At 39.6% G+C, this 22,000-nt stretch overlaps 1 protein-coding gene across 2 annotated transcripts in view; it reads right to left on the bottom strand.

The window, feature by feature from the left end:
• Positions 1–223: 223 nt before the first annotated feature.
• The window catches only part of LOC309708438 (atlastin-2-like), a 41,806-nt gene continuing 20,029 nt past the window's right edge, over positions 224–22,000 (bottom strand). The window contains exons 6-14 of one of the 2 annotated variants that reach the window (XM_082536494.1): positions 15,406–15,462; positions 15,027–15,119; positions 14,676–14,814; positions 12,228–12,355; positions 12,043–12,099; positions 11,670–11,741; positions 10,946–11,377; positions 8,044–8,058; positions 224–2,574 (exon numbers count right to left, since the gene is read on the bottom strand). In XM_082536494.1, coding sequence (XP_082392620.1) covers positions 2,464–2,574; positions 8,044–8,058; positions 10,946–11,377; positions 11,670–11,741; positions 12,043–12,099; positions 12,228–12,355; positions 14,676–14,814; positions 15,027–15,119; positions 15,406–15,462 — 1,104 coding nt within the window. In that variant the 3' untranslated portion in view covers positions 224–2,463. The remainder of the gene's footprint in view (positions 2,575–8,043; positions 8,059–10,945; positions 11,378–11,669; positions 11,742–12,042; positions 12,100–12,227; positions 12,356–14,675; positions 14,815–15,026; positions 15,120–15,405; positions 15,463–22,000) is intronic. The other variant, XM_082536495.1, reaches the window with a different exon arrangement.

The raw sequence follows: 22,000 nt of genomic DNA, 5'->3' as shown, positions 1-22,000 counted from the left end.
AGAAACATACATATAATCTTCTGGTTGCTAAAGTCAGCATGGACATTAAGCTAATAAACGACAGCAGACGTTTTATCATCTAACAAATATTTTATGTTAAGTGATTATGTTACAAATAATGCAGAATCTGGACATGGAAGTACTCTATGGTTTTTATATTTTCTTCTCTACTTTAGACAAAAGTAGTCTATGGTTTAGGTAATTTGATGAAAATGGTATTTTATTGTGCATTTAGTTTGAGTTACAACAGCATTCAGATATCAGTCCAGCTTTTCCATGTTGGCATTGGTTGTGCCAACCTAGAATACCATTAGCATTTTCAGTGTTACCTCTTCATTAAAGGAAAAAAAATGTAAAGACAGAACACCACCGGTATGTGTGTTGAAGTCTGATTTAATAGTGTATTGAAAAATAAGTTAACTTAAATAACTTTAAATACAACATAATGGGGAAAAACAACAGATTATAAACATTCTTTGCCAGCAAGGGGTGAAATTGCAGTGCTCATGTAAGATAAATTTACACACACACACACACACATATATATACATATACACACACACACATATATATACATATATATACGTAGCATTCCTTTACATCTAGTGATTTGAAATGAGGTTTACCACCCAAACGTTCTGCCAGCTAAAAAAGTCTAGAAAATTTATGTTTATAAAGGTTTATATTTCATACACATAGCCTGTGTGTGTGTGTGGCAGTAAAAAGAAGTACACTGTAAAAAAACAAAGAGCACACAGTGGTGACGTTGTGGATGGAATGGTTACAAAAGAAAACTGATCAGTAAAGCAAAGTTTTATGACCTCTGACCCTGAGATCAATGCCAACACTTGGAATGAACCTGCCATTCAATTTACAGATTTTGGCTTTGAAAATAGAAACACTGGACCCACCAATCTGGACCCACAAAGTGTTGTGTTACATATATGCGATGCAACAGATCGAATGGCAAACAATTCAATTTTTTGGTGTTTTACTATGTGGTCTTGGGTGGTTTAGAAACAAGAGGAGCTGACTCAGTCCATCAGATCTGCCAAGATAAAGAGGACAACGAGGAATGATGAAGGGAAGAGAGCTTAAGTTTAATAATAAACCCCCCCAAAGCTAAATAATAAAAATACTCTACATTGCTAACCTGAGCTACACTGGAGAATAAAAATGAAAGTTTTACTCAAATACTGGCAGTCAGGTTAAGAGGACCAAGTAGCAGAAAATGTATAGAAGCTGGAGATCCAGACATAGATAAACTTAATAGCTGAACATTTAGTAAGACATCTTTCTTGGTAGGTCAAGTAGAGAGCTGGAAATGTCTCAGATCTGTTGAACAAATATTTTGGTCACTCTATGCTAGTCTGCACTGCAAACATACATGAGTCTGATACCTCATATCTTGCTGTTGGAAAGCAAGCAGGACTCTGACAAAGCCGAGTATTAAAAATAAAGAGTATCTGGAGGTAAACACGTCAAGTCATAATCCACTTAAAACAGTAAACAAAAAAAAAAACAAAAAAAAACAAAAACTGACAGACACTGTCTTTTGTCAATCAGTACAATACACCTGCAGATCATTCTACTAAGGTGAATACTTAAGTGCTGAGCTGGTTTTATCAAAACTTTGCTTCCTTTACTTTCAGCTCTTTCCCAGATCCAGACAAACTAATTAAGGTAACTATAGATTACTATCTGAACTAGCTTGATAATAAAATTAAAATCCTTTCTTAACCTCAGAAAATAACAAAAACAAAAAAACAAACAAATTGCTGCATAACTGTCATTTCCATCTTTTTCAGAAAAGGTTCAATTGAAGTAAGACTTTAAAAATCACTTAATAATGAAGAGAACTGGTTGGAGCCCTGACCTGAAATCATGTTTGTTCATGTCACAGGGTTATTTTATTGTATACACCCTACATAATGTGGATTGAAAGTTTTTATGGCTGATATATGTTCAGCAGAGTCACAAGAAACACTAAGAGAGTTTCTACGAGTAACACTGTAAACTTTGGTTGTGACAACTATTTGTATTGCCGCCCAGCGACACAGAAACCTGATGAAGACAAGAGGAAGTACCGCAAAGAGAGAAGTGAGGAGGGTCTGGTGACATGCTCTTCATACATACATTCAGATAAACGGGGATTAATAATGTGCAGTCATTATTTGACAGGTAACCACACCTGGTATAATGGTGTAAGAATGGCCACCCACACTAAGAATCATAACCCTCGTTGAGAATAAAATACATCATACCACTTTGTTCAGAACTACAGCGTGCCCTTAAACCCACAGCCAGCATGGCGAGGAACCATCATCTATATCCAAAAAACCAATCTATTTATACATTTCAAATCATTTTAAAACAGGGCAGAAGGTGGATGTGACAGGAAAAGGGAAGAGAGAGGGGGAGAGGAAAAAAACCCCAACATGACAGGGAAAACATGGTGTGCTGCTAATTTTTCTTCTTGATGTTGTTGTTGGAGGTGAGCCGGGGCCGTGGTGTTGGGATAAAGCTTCCAAACAGGACTCGACTTCGGGCCACCTCAAAGACTTTGGAGAAGATCTGGAGGAAAAGGAGAAGGAAGAGGTCACATCAGACTTGAAGTTCTCTATGCATTGGGTAACACAATCTCCACTTTGACCAACTCTGCTCGAGCTCAAAATCCCATCCTCAACGCTGCAGTAATTATTCATCTTTTATCCCATTACAGTTTAATATTTATTTACCAATCACATACAGCCAGCTCTGGCTCATTTTACAGCAGCCTTGATGTCAAAATGTGTGCAAATAATCATGTTGCTAGGCAACCTGGTATGCCACAATAGCTGCTTTATACTGTTATATTGTTTCTATGGTGTGAAAATGATGTCCTGGGTTGTTTTAATTTTTTCTTCTTTTGAACCCTCACCCCTCAAAAATCAGTATTTGATGAATAAGCCCATTTCAGTTTCACTCAACACATAACGTAATGAAATCAAAGCTACTAATTATTACTCCTGTACTGTATGCGCAATCAAAACCGTTTACTTTTGTTAAATTTTATTAGGCTAACTGGACTTGTTTGGAGAGGAGGTAGCTGCTGTCTCAATATAGCAGGATCACTTGAGGCTGGGTCTAAAGGTGAATATTTTAAAAGTGTTATGGACTGTTAAAATGCTGCACAGCATTAAAGAGCATTTTTAGAACCTGGTACAAAGAATGGTGTTAGCCTCTTGCTCCATAACAGCTGTTTTCCAAGTTATCTTGGAGTAATATAGGTAAAGCTTTATGTTGGGTGTGTAGTAGTTTGACAGGTGTGCCACCAAATGGAGCTATAGTCAGCATCTATCTACAAGGATTTTTATACATTATTAAAAAAGGAATTATATGATGCATATTATGGCTCGAGTTTTGGGCAAATCCCCAAGGAAGGCATCACCAAGAAGTGATGACTGTACGTTACAAAGGTTAAAGACTGTTGCAAATATATAATTGGTGGTCAGCGTGACGGATATACTGGCATAAATGCCACGGAATGTCAGGAGAGGAGATCGGAAGAAATTCCAGATGATGAGAGAACTGGAACACTGAGCTCTAGTGAAGCATGCTGTGATTTCTAGCATTGGAGGTAATAAGTTTAGTTTATTTCACTGGATCAACATCGTCCCGTGCCCTTCCCTCCTGCTGCTACTCCTCCCCCTCTCCCTGAATTGTACAGTTTGATGGCTCAGGGAACAAAGAATTTTTAGCCCTGCTGGTTCTGCTGCTGGGGAGGAGCAGCCCGTCGCTGATCCGGTTTCTCTGTGGTTTGATGACAGTTAGCAGAGGAAATTTCCAGAGTACTTTTCTCTGCCACTGTTACCAGAGAGTCAGTCTAGCTTCATGCCAACCACAGAGCCAGCCTACCTTCGCCAGCCTGGAGGAATCCTTTTTGGATGTACCACCCCTCCAGCACGCCACCACGTAAAAGATCAAGCTGGCAACCACTAACTGGTAGAACATCCACAGGAGTTTCCTGCAGATGTTTAAGGAGTGCAGAGACATGCATGACACATCTCTGAGTTGTTAAGTCTAAAGTGCATAGGGTGAAGGGAAGAGGGGCCAGCACTGTGCCCTACGGTGCACCAGTGCTGCTCAGTCCTTCAGCTTGACATACTGTGGTGTCTCAGTGAGGTAGCTGCTTATCCAGGTCACCAGGCAGGGGTCCACTTCAATCCGTTCAAGTTTTTCCTGGAACATAATTGGCTGGATGATATTGAAAGCACTAGAGAAGTCCAGGAAAAGTATCCTGACTGTGCAGCAGCCATGGACACAGCAGGCCCAAAGGCAGGGGGACTTCCTGGGTCAAAGCCAGTTCTCTCTGTCATGATATGAGTGAACAGTTGTTGTTTAAGGTGCAGTTCATATGGAAGCCACCGGAGGGTGGTGTGGAGATAATAAAAAAGTGATGGCTAAAACCTAAGACGGTGTCATGTCTGCTCCCTGAAGTAATATCGTAACATGGTGTCAGAAGTGAACTGATAAGGCTATAGAAGAGTGTCGCACACATGGAAGGGCTTAAGCCGCCAGCTGGACTTGATTTGCTGCAAGGGAACCTCTCGGAAAATTGGAGACGGTTTCGGCAACGGTTCGAGCTGTATCTCGCGGCTACAGGAGGTGCTAGCAAGCCACCCAAGGTACAGTCTTCACTATTTCTTCACGTTGCTGGAGAGGAAGCGGTTGAAGTGTATAATACCTTCACGTTTGCGGAAAATGGTGATGAGCATAAGCTGACGAAAATAATGGAGAAATTTGAGGAATACTGTAGCCCAAAGAAAAACATAACCTATGAAAGGTACAAGTTTTTCACGTGTGTGCAAGGGGATATGCCAATTAGCCAGTACATCACGGAGCTAAAGCTAAGGGCCAAGTCATGTGAATTTGGACAACTGCAAGAATCCCTCATCAGAGATCGGGTAGTGTGTGGAATTACATCGGATGCAATGAGAGAAAGGCTGTTAAGAGAAGATGATATTACTCTCGAAAAAGTAGTTCAGCTTTGCATTGCAGCTGAGACCACAAAAGCTCAAATCAAGCAAATGCATGAGGAGGATCAAAATGCTCAAGTCTCTGCACATGAAAGTAAAGACGTAGATGCAGTGAGACATAAGCAGACATGCAAAAAAGACAGACAAAGTAAGATGAAACTGAACGACAAAGACCAAGCAAGCACGTTTAATTGCAAACGATGTGGAACTAAGCATGCATTACGCCAATGCCCTGCTTATGGCAAACAGTGCAAGAACTGCGGGAAAATGAATCACTTTGCCAGAATGTGTAGATCGAGAAAAGTGCACACTGTCGCCGATGAAGCTACGGATCAGCAGGCAAGTCTGTTCATTGGAGCTGTAAATGCAAAAACACAGACACGAACAGATGAATGGACTGTAGAAATAAAAGTTGGCCAGAAACAGTGAAACTCTTGTTAAAAAAGGCAAAAGCCGAGGGGAATGACCCGTATCTATCATTAATGAATCTGAGGAGTACACCGTTGGAGGACATTGGAGCGTCACCAGCCCAGCTGCTAATGGGTCGACGCATAAGAACAAGACTTCCAACAACATCGCAAAGATTGAAACCCCACATGGTCACTAAGACAGTGCAGCAGTTGTTAGAAACAAGACAACAGAAACAGAGAGAATACTTTAACCAAGGAACCAAAGCACTTAAGCAACTGCAGGTTGGTGACACTGTCAGAATGTGGCAACAGGGTGTATGGAATCCAGCTCAGGTGACAGGTTTATCTGAACATCCAAGATCTTATGTTGTTCAGATGCCTGATGGACAGACATATAGAAGGAACAGAAAGTTTCTAAGGCAGTCAAGGGACAACCAAAACGTAACACAGCAAAATGAGTGTGATGAAACACAGGGACAAAGTGAGATGGACATGCAAAGTACAAATGTCACTCCCACAGAGTTTCCAAGTTCCCCACCCAAAACTGCGAGTGGACGTATTGTTTCCAAGCCCAGAAGGCTTATTGAGGAATAAAATGAACATTATGTTTTGAGCACATGCTGTGATTAAAAATAAAAAAAAATAAAAAAAGTGTTCACTAGAGAGAAATGTGAGTATGCCAAGAGGCATTTTATTTTCTCCCTTTCTTTTTTCCCTCTGGACATGGGCCTTGAGTGGTGTTGTGAGTTACTTTGTTGTTTGCCCCTGTTGTTGAAAAAAAAAAGGGGGATGTCATGATATGAGTGAACAGTTGTTGTTTAAGGTGCAGTTCATGTGGAAGCCACCGGAGGGTGGTGTGGAGATAATAAAAAAGTGATGGCTAAAACCTAAGACGGTGTCATGTCTGCTCCCTGAAGTAATATCGTAACACTCTCCTCACTTGGTCTGCAGTTATGCAGGGAGAGGACTGTGGGGAGGGGAGGAGGAGAGGTATGTCCTTTGTGTCAGGTGAGGGTGCCAGTGAGGGAGAGAGACTGCGATGAGCAGGGTGTGGAGTGTGCAGCAATGTCATGTGGAGAAAGGAGTTGGGGGAGGGCACTGTAGTGAGGTGGGACAGTTGGTTGTTGGTCATACCGATTGAAGAAGGTTACTAAGAGTTACTTGGCTCCTCCAATGTCTCCTCTATTGTACCACCCCTCGTCTTGTGTCCTATCCTTTATTCTGTAGGCCACCTTCTTCCCGTTGAGGATAGCCTTGACCTCCTGTGTTATTCAGGAGGTGTTGTTAGGATAACAGCGTACTGTCTTGACAGGTGAGACCGCGTCCACACTGACAGCCTGCAATCCCTTCACTGTCCTCATCATGTGGATCCAGCAGCATATCCCAGTCAGTGGATTCAAACAGTCTCTCAGGGCACGCTCCACTTTTGGAGACCTATTTCCTGATGCAGTGTGTTGAAGCCGACGGCCTTTTAAACAGGAGGTAGGTGTAACTGTGAGGATTTTCTCCAAGACACATACATCAGTCACGTGGTAGTGCTCTGTCTTTACACTCCCCCGAGTGCAGATGTGAACTCCCTCAGCAGATATCTGTTAGCCTGCGGTCATCCTAAGAGTTTTAGATACCTGCATTCTATGAAGGAGGACTACAGAACAACCCAGCATTCCTTTGGCAGCTGTGCAGTAAAATGGTAATGGAGGAGCAGCTAAAGATGGAACTGCAACTATTTTTCAGCAGGACATGAAATGACGGTAATAGACAGGTTCGAGGAATGATGGACAAGGCTAAACAACTATTATTCACTAGAAGTTGATTCCAAGAAGTTGATTCTGTGTATCTGGCCATGAGTACAATTTACAGAGAGTTAAGGAATGGCTGCAATCACGGAATTGTAAGGTGGAGAAAGATCACCATCTTTGCCATGGTGCTGATGGCCATTGATCAATGGTTATTGATCAATAGTTATGACAATTTGCATATTAACGATCATTAAAACTGGTCTTGACAGCCCATTGTTTGTCACTGGTGCTAATTTCAGTGATTATACAAATGTTGGGGAAACCTGCAGGTAGGTGAGACTGAAGAAGTCACTTGGATGAGTGACAAAACATTTCTCATGCTGAAAATGACATGTCCAGAATAACAGAATGAACCTTTAGAGATTTCCTTTTCTGGATGATTGAGCATGCATCAAGACATTAGTTATTATTGTCACTGGTCAGTACCAGACTTACTAGTTGTTTAATCTAATTGTTAACATTTTAATTGATGCTCAATGCTAGTAAACTGTTATGTCCTAAATGTTATGCCTCCCTCCTACCTACCTCCTTCACATCAAAAACACACAATAGGTGTCAATGGGTGTTTTGACAAAAATGAGAACACAACCAATTCGTAGTGCAGGGGGTCAATTATAGACAGAGAACAGGAAGGGGAGTGTATGAGATGTGGCCAAGCTCCTGAAATTCAAATAATTATCTAAATAAAAAGTTCATTGATAAGTCTTAGTGGTTTTGATTGTGATTAAAAATAAATAAATAAATAAAATCTAACATATCTCCCTAGTCCTGCAACTATTAAAAAAAAGGAAAGATATACGTGAAGCAAGGGCTCACCTTTCGTGGAGTCCTCTGGAAGCATTAAGGGGCAAATATGAAAGATTAATCAAAAAAGCAAGAACAGAAAAACCAAAAATGTCAGAACTATGGTAGTGAAGCTAATTTGGGGAAGGTGGGTTGGAGCACCATGTCAATGTTTCTTTGACAGAAAGCACTTACTTGGAAAAAAGAAAAAAGCGCCTGTATAAATAGCCGCGAATGGGTGAATGAGGCAAGTTGTATAAAATGCTTTGAGTGCTTAGGAACAGTAGAAAAGCACCATATATGAACCAGTCCATTTACGATGTAAATGTACCAGTTTACCATGTACCAGTGTCAGTCACACTTGCGACTAATGCTTCAACTTGTTTAAAAAAAGCAAGCTGTTGCTGCTCCCATTCACAGCCATTTGTTTTTGACTGCGACAAATCTACAGCAAAGCTACAGAAGAATTAATTTTATTCTTTATTGGGGCTGCTACTGAACTATTATTAATATTAATAATTAAAGTTAATAATTAAATAACTATAAATAAATCTACATCCTCAGAACATCTTTTCTGCAGCAGGAAACATTACATCGAAGTACAAAGAAAAACCTCACTTTTGCATACATTTTTTCTTCAAGGTCCTTTAAAGCCTTACAGAAACAGTCACTTATAGCACACGTACACACACAAAATATACCTCATCTGGGAGTCAAAGCTGTCAGAACCTTCATTGAAGTTCTACGTATACCTTGCACCTTATTGTGTACTGTTCTTGTGTTCTATGCTTAAATATTGAAAAATAAAATATTCAGTAAATTAACCTCCAAGGACCTGGCATCCACATATGTGGACATCACATTTTGGGATGTCTAGACCAAAATACTTAATTTTTCTCTACAAGGGCCTGATATTCACTTACGAGGACAGTATACTGCCACTGTTCTATCAAAATTCAAAACAAATATCGTCATATGTAGATCTCATTTTTCTTAGAAACAAAAATTAGGTTAAAAAAAATCTGGTAATTCTTTGTTTTTACATTCATCAGGTCCCAATCAGCCCAAATAGCAAAGAAAAATTAAAAATGCATGCCATGAAAGAGTTCGGGTCTTAGGAGGTTAAACTCCTGACAAATAGAGGTACTTGAATTTTAAATAATAAAATTTAGACAGTTGATGATGGCAATCACCTCTCACTTTTGAAAACTTTTGAGTGAAGCATAAAAGGTGGGGAGAAAACATTGATATACCATGACCTAAATGAGAACCTACATAAAAATACTGATATACAGTGATGGGAATAACGGGGTTACAAGTAACGGCGTTACTAAGGGCGTCACTTTTTTCCAGTAACAAGTTATCTAACTAATAATTCCTATTGTTACAACGCCGTTACTGTTACTAAGAAGAAAATACGGTGCGGTTGCGTTACTATTTTTCAACAAGCAGACGGTTGAAGCTGTCTTCAGCTTACCACATCTTATATCAGTTGTACGAAAGTAGCTGTAAGTAATCTGGGCGCTACAGCTTCAAGCAGCTGCGTGCGCTCTCGCAGGCGGCAATCACTTTCTGGCAGACGATGACTTTTTGGCACAACACCTGGAGCTAAGGGGGCAAAACAATCGCATGAGTGCTGCTGTTTGACTGAGGAAGAATAAAGTAGTCGTGGTAAGCCAATCACACGACCACTTCAAGATGACAAAGCAACAAGGTGCCAGTTTTTAAATTGTACTGATAGACCACGTAAAACCAGAGTCATGATAAACAATATATACGTGGCGTTTTTTCCTCAACAGTTTTGTAACGTTTACTGTCTAAGGACAGCGCAGCGAGCACTCTCTGCTTATGACCAAAAAACAAAAAAAACAAGAAACAGCCCTTTGGTGTTGGTGGAAAAATGCACCATGACGACCAATCAAAAATAATATGGCAACATGACATTTGGCTGTTTAGGAAGAGGGGGACGTTTTAGGAGTGACGGCGAGAGGGAGAGAAAGACAGCAGAAAAAGAGAGAGAGCGAGTTTTGAGATGTGAGAGATTTGTGACGTTTAGCGTGTTTGGAGTGTGTAGTTAATGTGTTGTCTTGTGCAGTTAGCGTGTAGCGTTTTGAATATTTTTGCGTTGTGTGTCAGAACAATGAGGCGACTGCGGTCTCCAGGTAGAAAACAGGAGGAGTGATATACCTCCTGCTGTCAGACCTGCAGGTATCAGGCTGTGATGTTCTCCTTTATAGTGGACAGACATTTTTGGAGTGGCACAAATAATTTGTGTGGCATCTTATTGAATGCAGAACAGCTGATTGTTATGTAAATAGTTTGAAATGGTTATTTGAAAAAGGGTAAAAGGTAAATGGACACAAATAACTTTGTTGTTTGCAAAACTTGCATAGGATTTTGAAATTGACCATTTATATTTGCATTTAAAGTTATGAAATATGATTCAATAAACATGTTTGAGGTTGTTACAGTAAAAAATATAACCTTCTCTACTTTTTTGTCTGATTTTAGATCAACTGGGTTAATACAGAATGTCAAAATGAAAACATAACTGTAAATTCAGACACGTGAGGTTGTGCTGAAAAGAATGATACCAAACAAGGCAAAGTAAATAGTTTTTAAAGGTAAAATGTGGAGGTAAAATCAAAAGTAGTTAAAAATGGCCAATTATACCCTGGACCCCAGAGGGTTAAACATTTTTTAAAGTAACGCAATAGTTACTTTTCAAGTAATTAATTACTTTTAGAATCTTGTAACTCAGTTACTAACTCAGTTACTTTTTTAAAGAAGTAACTAGTAACTATAATTAATTACTTTTTCAAAGTAACTTGCCCAACACTGCTGATATACTCAATCAATCAGTTAATCAATCATTCACTGACATAAAGATTAGAAGAAATTTGCACCACTTGTAATGCAAAGATTGTCCTCTCACCTGTTCCCAGAGGGTTTCAGCCACCTGGTCAATGAATCCTCCGACCTCGCGAAACTCTCCAGAGTATTTAACATAGGCCCAGATGCAGAGTGCTGTCAGAGCCAATCCCATCACCAGGTTGCACAGCGTGGCCACAGAGCTAATGCCCACAAAGCCGGTGACAACTGACACTATGTACATGACAAACATGACAGCAAAGAGTGTGGCGGGCGTCCGTGCAGCGTAGAAGATGTTCTTTCCATCATTCTGCTTGCTGAAGTTGGCATAGGCCTCATCGAGTTCTGCCTCCAGCTTCTCCTGGTAGTGCCGGCAGAAATCTTCTCCGCCCATCTTCTTGACAGAGCGGAAGCACCGCACGGAAGCCTGCCGTAGCTCCACATGACGGCGCTCTAACTCTGCTGGGGAAATGTATGGTTTGTCTCCACCACAGATCTGAGACCAGGACAGGAAATACAACAAAAAAATTTACTGAATTCATCAAACAAAACCTGGATCTCTGATTAAATGAACAGGAAGTAACAGTGTTTAGACAATGATCAAACTTCTGGCACAAACTCATGTTAACCACATATTTTGTGGTTATATGTGTACTCTTCACAAATCAATCAGAATTGAGAGTCAGGAGTTACATCACTTTAGTCTGACATCCAAGTTCTGAGGTGTCTGGATCTCAAACTCTCCAGATCAGCTTAAATCCATGTCCCTCAAAATGCCATATGTTTACCTGCTCCATGCTTTTGTTGTATATGTCTTTGGATCCTGCTACAGCTGCAAGGTTATTTGCTTCAGCTGTTGCCTAAAAACCAGAGGACAAAACATTGTGCAGAAACAATCTTTATCACACATTAATCAATACAGAAAGTTTTTAATTAAACTGAGATTGAGTGCAGCCTGATCTGAGGCATGTGGTGTTGTTGTTTTCCTTTAAAGCAAATGTATCAACTTGATACTTGATTGAAGATGTAAAATCTTCATAATAAACAGACGCCATTCACTTCTTAACCTCAGAGACACTTACTCTTCTGATTACAGATCATAATGTAAACTGTCCAGGAGATGGAGCCATCTAACAGTGAAACTGAAGGAGCTGAACCAACCTGGAGCATTGATTTGGGATGAGGGAGTTCCTCTCCCTGATAGATCTTCATGTAGGCCTGCAAATACAGCAGTAGGGTAGGGAACATTTTTAGAAATTTGACAATACAATCAACCAAAACGGATAGCTTTTTCTGTGGCTTTCAACCAAGTCTTACATAGATGACTTACTGACGAGTAAACTCACTTTGAAATAGTGCAGCAGATCTCTGCAGGTAATTTTGACTCCTCCAATCTCTTTTTCCACTAGATTTTCTGGAGCAAGCAGCGCTGGAACGAGGTTCAGCAGCTCCTTCTGGAAGTCCCCATCAATATCTGAGTGACACACCAAAAACATATTTACCCCCCACCCCAAAAAAAGTGTATAATAGCTTCTCCTGGTGGAGAAGCACTGAGTTGTGTGCATTCCATGTTTATCCCTGAGGGGTCAATTAGATCCCTCCTGCAAATAAATAATTTCCTGAGCAAGCCAAGTTGTTCCTTTATATCCATATTTTCGCATTTTAAGTAAGACTTGACCAAATATAGGTTTTTAGGTGTTATATTAATTAGATCGTCACAGTCTGTAAATTGAAATTCACATTAGAATAAACAAACAAACAAAGGGTACAACAAATGACACATAATAGCTAACACATCTAAAAAAAATTAACATTACAGAAAAACATGGTGAAAAGTTATAAACTATTTTTGGGTTGTAATATTTGGTTGCACTGACACAAAGATGGCATATAAACATGCACTCCCTGCCAAACAGATTGAAGAGCTGATCATCGACATTTTAAATATTGATCTTACAGCTGGCTACAAAAACGTATACAAAACACTTTGAATAATTATTCTAAAAAGCAGAACAGTCAAAGCTCATCATTATATTCATATCTGCCCCTGATTACCATACCTACACCCTCTTACCCAGGGTCATTTCACTCTTTATTTGCTTTGATTAGTTCAGTACAATCTTCACCACAAAATTCAAGAAGAATTATCCCAAAATACTGTTGATGGCTACCAAAAGCATCTGGTTGAGTTGCAAAAAACAAAAAAAAATCGATCCAGGATGAGGTCAGTCTGGTCTTGAAGTTTTGTGCGACTGCTCTATCTACTAGAAGGTGATGTTTCACCCCTCTAGTGTTCCTACCAATATATAATAAATGGTAAATGGCCTGTATTTGTATAGCGCTTTACACTACATTCAGTCATCCACCCAGTCACACACACATTCACACACTGGTGATGGCAAGCTACATTGCAGCCACAGCTGCCCTGGGGCGCGCTGACAGAGGCGAGGCTGCCGGACACTGGCGCCACCGGGCCAATATATTATATTATTACATACAAAAACAGAAACAAACTGTCTGTCCTTTAAGCTCAGGTCGGGCCTAGGAGCCCGAGGATCCTATGCAGTATCCTAACTATCCTAGGACTGCGCTCTTCTGGACACAGAAACCTGATATAATTCCTGGAATGTGCTAGAGCCGCTCCCCAAATTTGGGGGTCACTGCTCTGAGTGTTTCGATTACCTTCACCTTCAGTGTCTTCTATAGGTCTTCTCTCAGCGTGTTTCCTTTCTCGAGCTTCTTCTGTTCATTCTTCCTGAAGTTGCTTTTGCTACATCTATCACACGGCATTTTTTCTCTGTTTGTTCACTACTACTATATGCATGCATAGTTACATATTATAACATGTAACATAACATTACATTACATATTCCTCCACTCGCATAAATTCAACAAACTGCACACATAGAACTCAGCAGCCATGGATAAAAAAGGAAGAGTTTCTACTTTCCAAGACATCCTGCATGTTTGTGCCCTTGCAAGTACCTCTGCTCTGAGAGATTTTCAGGATTAAAGCATTAAAATACTGACACCTATGACACTTTTCACTACTTCCACTGCTACACTACAAACAATAACTGCTGATAGTTAATTTGGCAAAAGTCATTTTCAAAATCGTAAATGGTACATAGACAGTGGTTTAAAACAGTTCTTGTGTTGCTTCCACAGTGTAATTTAACACAATAACCTTAACTGTCCAAAGTGAACAATCACATTAGGACCCCTTTTCTTTTGGGCTTCCATACAGTCAAAACTCAGGTGATTTGAGCGAGCTTGATTTGGTTTCAAGAACAAAGAGTTACCATCAAGAGCATAATGGAGCAGCCCTCATAAACTAGCCACTTGTGTGAGATGCCGTCTTTGTGCACAAGTTCTGTGCACGAAAATATACTTGCACAAGTGATCATCAATACCTGCACAGATGGACAGATTTACTTGTGATTATGCTATTTCTCGCACAGCTTTTGATGTAAATATCAATCTATAGCGCAGAACATTCAGAGGCTACAGCACAGCTGGAATAATAAGGTGGCCACGCTATTGATGTCAAAACACAAAAACTCCTCACAATGTTCAGGTCTCCACCCAAAGCTAAGCATCCTGAGGGTCGATGAGCAATAAAAAAAGGGAGGGCAAGGATTAGTTAGTGCCAGAGCAACAATCCAGGAGCATCCATAATCGGGAGAGGGCCCAGCTTGAGGAACAGAGAAATACCACCCTCCAAGGGGTGAGGAAGAGAACATACACACGAAAAGAAGATGAACTGACCTTTGCTATTACAAGTTCTGTTATACCTGTGAGCCGCCCATCGAAATGAGGATTGGTGGCCACCTTGAGGCCAGGGTGAGGCAACAAGAAACAGCTGATTTTGGAGAAGCAGGAGTGGATGTGTCTGCGGACATTCTGGAGCTCCTCGTGTTGGTTCTGTTTCACCTGAACACAAGCCAGGCACTTCAGTTAATATCTGATTTACTGCACTTAAAACAAATTAAAACAATGTGAAATGTAAAAAACCGTGGAGATGTTCGACAGAAGATTGCCTCTATATATAGTAGGTAGGCAGTTTCCACCTGCTTTACATCCACTGCCACGTGACTTTGTTGATCTATTAAGTCAGGCTGTTAGGGTTTAATTATTCAACTCACCTGCAATCGTTTATCCAAGAAGCCCCGCCCTCCCTCCAGGCCGTATGGATGTTCATATGGGTAACTCCAATCTCTGATTAGGAACATCAGTCTCTTAAAAAACAACATTTAAATTATTATTCAGCATGGACATCAATGTGTGACTTTCAGGTGAAGAACATCTAGAAATGGATAAGAGTGTGCAACAGTTAAAACTCAAGCAGTATGTGCTGGTATGAAGAAAAAGATTGTTAGAAGCTTTGACCAGGAACAGACATGAAGACAAAATGTTTTCCTTTCATGACTTTACAAGTACTGATACAACAAGACAAAGCTTGTTTTAAAATTAAAAGAAACCTCCCTTATATATTTTAAGGACAATGACCATAGTATGGCAGACCTGAAAGGGTTTCTCATAGACTTCCTCCATGGCCAGTCGTCCATATTCAGTGAAGAGCTGAGGAGACAAAACAAGCAAAAAAAGCCTAGAAAACAGAAGCAGCTATAAAATATCAAGAAGTACAAGAACAATTGTTTTCATATCTGATTGTTCGATAAGCAATGCTTAATGCTATTTGTCAGGGTCTGTTTTAACATCAAGAATAACAATCTGTGTCCCAGAATTCATAGCGTGGCCCTGCTCAGTTTCCAACAATGGCGGCAGCTAGTTAGTTTAATATTACTCTTATTATTCTTTCTGGGTCACAAAATAAACGTTTAACATATTTTCAGGCGAGAATGTAGCTGTGTAAACTTCAAATATCTGCTCAGTTTATCAGGACACCACATATTTTCAAAAGTGCTCCGACGTTTTCGGAGACATCTGATACCCACCAGCTCAATAGCTAGTTCAAGGCTCACTAGAGCACGGTGAGAACACCGGACTCCCGGCAAATCGTTTTCAAACCCACCGCCGTCTTTCGCTACTCAGGTTAAACATGATATATAAGCCACTTAGATAACTTAAAAATGTTGTTGTTTGGCTTTTTTTAGTATTTTATTTGTTCCTGAGTAAATCGGTTTGGCTGAGATTAAAGTTATAGTTTTTACACAGCTGAATAAATGTCAAGCAGACAACTGATTATCAGAAGTGTGAGATGCTCCAGAAGATACTCCGGTGTCCTGTTATATTTTAGATAGCAAGGAGCAGACGGCTGAGTTTATTAAACTCCACTGAAACAATCTGCAGATTTCATCAAAATTTAATAAACTATCATCTTGTCTTTATTTTTAGTTAGCACATACCTTACACACTTAAAGCTGTAAGCTAATGATAGTTATATAAGAGCATGCTGGTGCAATAAGCTGTACGTTTTACGTCCAATGAATGCATGATCTGATTAGTCGACTAATCGCAAAAATAATCGGTGACTAGTCAACTATCAAAATAATCGTTTGTGGCAGCCCTAATGCAGAGATGCGCAAGATTCTGAAAGAGCAGCAGATCCCCTTCCAGACTCTCTTCCCAGCCCTGCTTAAGGTGAAATATACACGGAGTGCAGAATTATTAGGCAAATGAGTATTTTGTCCACATCATCCTCTTCATGCATGTTGTCTTACTCCAAGCTGTATAGGCTGGAAAGCCTACTACCAATTAAGCATATTAGGTGATGTGCATCTCTGTAATGAGAAGGGGTGTGGTCTAATGACATCAACACCCTATATCAGGTGTGCATAATTATTAGGCAACGTCCTTTCCTTTGGCAAAATGGGTCAAAAGAAGGACTTGACAGGCTCAGAAAAGTCAAAAATAGTGAGATATCTTGCAGAGGGATGCAGCAGTCTCAAAATTGCAAAGCTTCTGAAGCGTGATCATCGAACAATCAAGCGTTTCATTCAAAATAGTCAACAGGGTCGCAAGAAGCGTGTGGAAAAACCAAGGCGCAAAATAACTGCCCATGAACTGAGAAAAGTCAAGCGTGCAGCTGCCAAGATGCCACTTGCCACCAGTTTGGCCATATTTCAGAGCTGCAACATCACTGGAGTGCCCAAAAGCACAAGGTGTGCAATACTCAGAGACATGGCCAAGGTAAGAAAGGCTGAAAGACGACCACCACTGAACAAGACACACAAGCTGAAACGTCAAGACTGGGCCAAGAAATATCTCAAGACTGGTTTTTCTAAGGTTTTATGGACTGATGAAATGAGAGTGAGTCTTGATGGGCCAGATGGATGGGCCAGTGGCTGGATTGGTAAAGGGCAGAGAGCTCCAGTCCGACTCAGACGCCAGCAAGGTGGAGGTGGAGTACTGGTTTGGGCTGGTATCATCAAAGATGAGCTTGTGGGGCTTTTTCGGGTTGAGGATGGAGTCAAGCTCAACTCCCAGTCCTACTGCCAGTTTCTGGAAGACACCTTCATCAAGCAGTGGTACAGGAAGAAGTCTGCATCCTTCAAGAAAAACATGATTTTCATGCAGGACAATGCTCCATCACACGCGTCCAAGTACTCTACAGCGTGGCTGGCAAGAAAGGGTATAAAAGAAGAAAAACTAATGACATGGCCACCTTGTTCACCTGATCTGAACCCCATTGAGAACCTGTGGTCCATCATCAAATGTGAGATTTACAAGGAGGGAAAACAGTACACCTCTCTGAACAGTGTCTGGGAGGCTGTGGTTGCTGCTGCACGCAATGTTGATGGTGAACAGATCAAAACACTGACAGAATCCATGGATGGCAGGCTTTTGAGTGTCCTTGCAAAGAAAGGTGGCTATATTGGTCGCTGATTTGTTTTTGTTTTGTTTTTGAATGTCAGAAATGTATATTTGTGAATGTGGAGATGTTATATTGGTTTCACTGGTAAAAATAAATAATTGAAATGGGTATATATTTGTTTTTTGTTAAGTTGCCTAATAATTATGCACAGTAATAGTCACCTGCACACACAGATATCCCCCTAAAATAGCTAAAACTAAAAACAAACTAAAAACTACTTCCAAAAACATTCAGCTTTGATATTAATGAGTTTTTTGGGTTCATTGAGAACATGGTTGTTGTTCAATAATAAAATTATTCCTCAAAAATACAACTTGCCTAATAATTCTGCACTCCCTGTACTGATAAAACAAAAATTTACAACACTGCAGCTGAAGCCACCGAAGATATGGCCAGTAGAGGTTATGCTGTAAACGTCGTTATAACACCTGAAATAGTTCTGGAAGAACTGAAGCAGCTAACATGGAGTAAGGTCAGCAGAGAACCAGTGAGCGCAGCGGCAAACAAGAAACGCGATCCCGGTTACAAAGAAAAACTCTGAGCCTTCAGGAGGACGGTACCTTCTTCCTCGGAAAATTGAGGTCTACTTACTTTGTTTCCCTTTACAATTAAGTTTACTATATGGTGTACAATACATAAATAAATAGGTTCTCTCATGAATGCTCTTTATGGTGAGGCCTAAGCCATCGAGAGCCTCCTTCATAGACTGATGAGGAAGTTGCCTCTCGAGGTGAAGCAGGGTCCATTTCAGGGACCTCTACCTCGGAAGTTAAGATTTTATTTTGATTTCTGTTCCTTTCTGATGAAACTTTTTTTCATATGTTTTATGTTTAGTTTTTACAAGGGTGTGCAGATAATAATCACAGAAAATTACAATTTAGACGAGTAGCAGGTTAATAAAAATTTTGTCAATTAATATTAATGGCTTACATAGTCCAGTGAAAAGGTGGAAAGCCCTATCTAAGTTTAAAAGGGACAAAGCCCAAATTGTTCTGATGCAGGAAACACATCTAGCTGACAAAGACCAGGCAAAACTTAACAAACAAGGTTTCAAACATGCCTTCTATTCTTCTCATAGTTATGGGAGGCGAAGGGGGGTGGCGATTCTGTTATCCTCAGCTTTGAATTATGAACATATAAGGTAGATATATATTGGTAACAGGTAAGACTGAGGGTACCATGATTACTCTCTTAAATGTGTATATTCCCCCAGGCAGTGACTAGTCCTTATATAGGCAGATTTTGAAATTGGCAACAACAAGGAGTCAGGGAATTTTCATTTGCTTTAATGTCACATTAAATGTCAAACTAGATTCTTCAAACGGAAAAGGTGATCAGAGGAATACTGGAAGAAGAATGGTGCATTTTATGGACGATTTTGGACTACTAGATGTGTGGAGAGATTTTCATCCAAATGATAGAAAGTACACCCATTTCTCAATTCCGCACAACGTATATTCTAGGCTAGATTATATTCTCGTGTTTAAGAACTATGTATTTAGAATTAAAAGCTGTGAAATAGCCGCTTGTACCATCTCAGATCATAAGCCGGTTTATCTTGATATCTGCCTGAATAGCAAAAATAGATTAACCTTATGGAGGTTGAATTCAAACATTTTAAATTATCCAAATATTAAAGAGAGTTTGAAAAAAGAAATAGAAACTTACTTAGAGTATAATGAAAAAGAGGAGGTATCTCCGGGAATATTATGGGATGCATTGAAGGCAGTGATTAGAGGAAAAATAATTAGTATATCCTCTTACATTATAAAATCAAGGTGGGAAAACCGTTGTCAATTAGAAGACAAATTGTTAGAGCTACAACATCTACACTCTGTGACGCTGAATGATGATATTAAATCTGATATAATAAAAAAAAGAAAGATAATCTAAACACAATGGACATACAGAAAAAAGGTCTTTTTATTAAACAACAGCAATGCGAGGTAGGGAGGAAATCATTAAGACTCCTGTTTCTTAAACTTAGGAAGCAACAAGCAGAGAGGACTATACATAGAATAAAGAACCATTTCACAACTGCTTTTTGCTTTGTTTATAGAACCATTAAGTCAATGGATCAGGCAGAGACAGGATATAACTGGAGTAAGAACGGCAGGAGGGGAACAGAAATTAGCACTACTTGCTGACGACTTACTTTTAACAATATCCTTTCCCTTACAGGCACTCCCCCAAATCATGGACATGCTATCAGAGTATGGCTCTTTTTCGGGATATAAGGTTAATGTAAATAAAATGCAGGTATTAACTGTAAACTATGAACCACCAGTCAAAATTAAGAATTGCTATAAATGGAAATGGGATGCAGATAGCATTAGGTATCTAGGGTTGGTAATACACCGTGACTTCACCAAAATGTTCAGTGCCAACTATGCCCAGATAAATGAATCTATAAAATCAGATATACAAAGATGGAATACCATTCCGTTTCTGGACCTACACTCCAGGATCGAATCAATCAGATTAAATATTCTTCCCCGACTGCTGTATTTGTTTCAGTCTTTACCGATTGCCATACCACAAAAACAGTTTGTGGCATGGGATAGAATATTGTCAAAATACTGGATTGTCAAAATCTGGAACGGGAAAAAAGCTAAAGTTAAATATAAAACACTCAAACTAAAGAAAGAAAAGGGAGGTCGTGGGCTTCCTTGTCTACGAGAATATTATTGTGCAGCTCAGTTAAGACCATGGATATGTCTCTGTTGTCCAGATTACACGCCGGATGGAAAGATGTTGAAGGAACAATAGTCAAAGGAATACCAGTTACAGCTTTAATATCGGACATAAACGTGGCAGACGAACCTATACTACAAATAATGATATCTGCTTGGAAAGAAGTAATAAGAATTCGCGGTTTGGAAAAGGGCTCCAAGGTTTTAAGATGGTGTGCATATGATTCAGATTTTACCCCAAATCATTACGATAATAGATTCAAGAACTGGGTTTCAAAAGGTATAACTAATTATTATTCATTTGTCCACAAGGGGGCATTCCAAAGCTTTGAGCTTTTTTTTTTTTTTTAGCTTTTTAAGACGTAAACATGATTTAGGTTCAGACAACTTCTTTAGATATCTACAGGTCAGAAATTATTTTAATCAAAAATTAAAAGTGAACCTAAACGAATTACAATTTGTAGAAACATTTTTATTATTAACCAAATCTGGAGCGCAAAGCAAAATCATTTCCAAATTATATAACAGCATCCTGCGGTGTAAAAACGACAGCACTGTGTATATTAAAGCAATGTGGGAAAAAGAAGGTAATTTGTCAATTACAGAGGAGTGTTGGGACCACACATGCAAGATATAGTGGGCTACCACTGGGTCTAATGTTTGGCGTGAATTTTGCTGGAAAAGAATTATGAGATTTTTCATCACCCCTGCTTAACAAAGATATTGGGGAACTGGTGACACATGTTAGAGATGTGGGGGAGATGGAGCTAACCATTTCCAAATCTTTTTGGGATTGCACAGTTATTCGCCAGTATTGGTCTCTAATCCATGAACATCTACAAAATGTGTTTTCATTTGTTTTTCCTTTAACCTTTGAGACCATATTTTTGTGTAATGTACCAGTGGATAAATTGAATTCCAATGATAATAGACTCTTGTATATCCTACTGGCCGCAAGTAAAAAGCCTCTTACAAGGGAATGGCTTAAGCTTGAACCACCAACGATGGAAGATTGGATACATTCTGTACAAGAGATCTATACGATGGAAAAATTGTCATTTTCTCTTAAACTTCAGAGGGATACTTCAGTGGGAGGCAGAGGGTCAGAGAAAAGAAGCACATAAAAAACTAACCTTTCTGAGCCATTTCCTATGCTGTTGTAGTGATTTTTAAAAAGAGTGCTAAACAATTATTTTTTCATTTGGTGTTTGTTTTTTTCTTTGATTCTTGTCACAGAAAAATTTGACCTTATCTTGTTTGGAGAGACTGCAGCTTTCATAAACTGCTTGTCCATTTCATGCGTGGATATGATGTAGGGCTGCAGCTATTGATTATCTTAGTAATCGAGTAATCTCTTGATTATTCCATCTTTTAATCAGAGTTCTGAAAGGCAGCTTTGAAAAAAAAAGAGCTCTGAAAGGGTGTGTGTGCATATTATGAGTTTTTGTGCATGTGTGTCTGCAAGTTTAAGTGTGCAGGGAATGAGTGAGTTTGTGTCTTCAAGCCTTTAAAAGACTTTAAAGGAATGTGGTGGCTGCTATGAAGAAAACTGAGCATTCTGAAGTCTACCCTGTGCTTTCCCACATAA

The sequence above is a fragment of the Aulonocara stuartgranti genome (genome assembly GCF_965226115.1).
Source record: "Aulonocara stuartgranti genome assembly, chromosome: 6".
Lineage (NCBI taxonomy): Eukaryota > Metazoa > Chordata > Actinopteri > Cichliformes > Cichlidae > Aulonocara > Aulonocara stuartgranti.
This window is presented reverse-complemented; position numbering and strand designations above follow the sequence as displayed.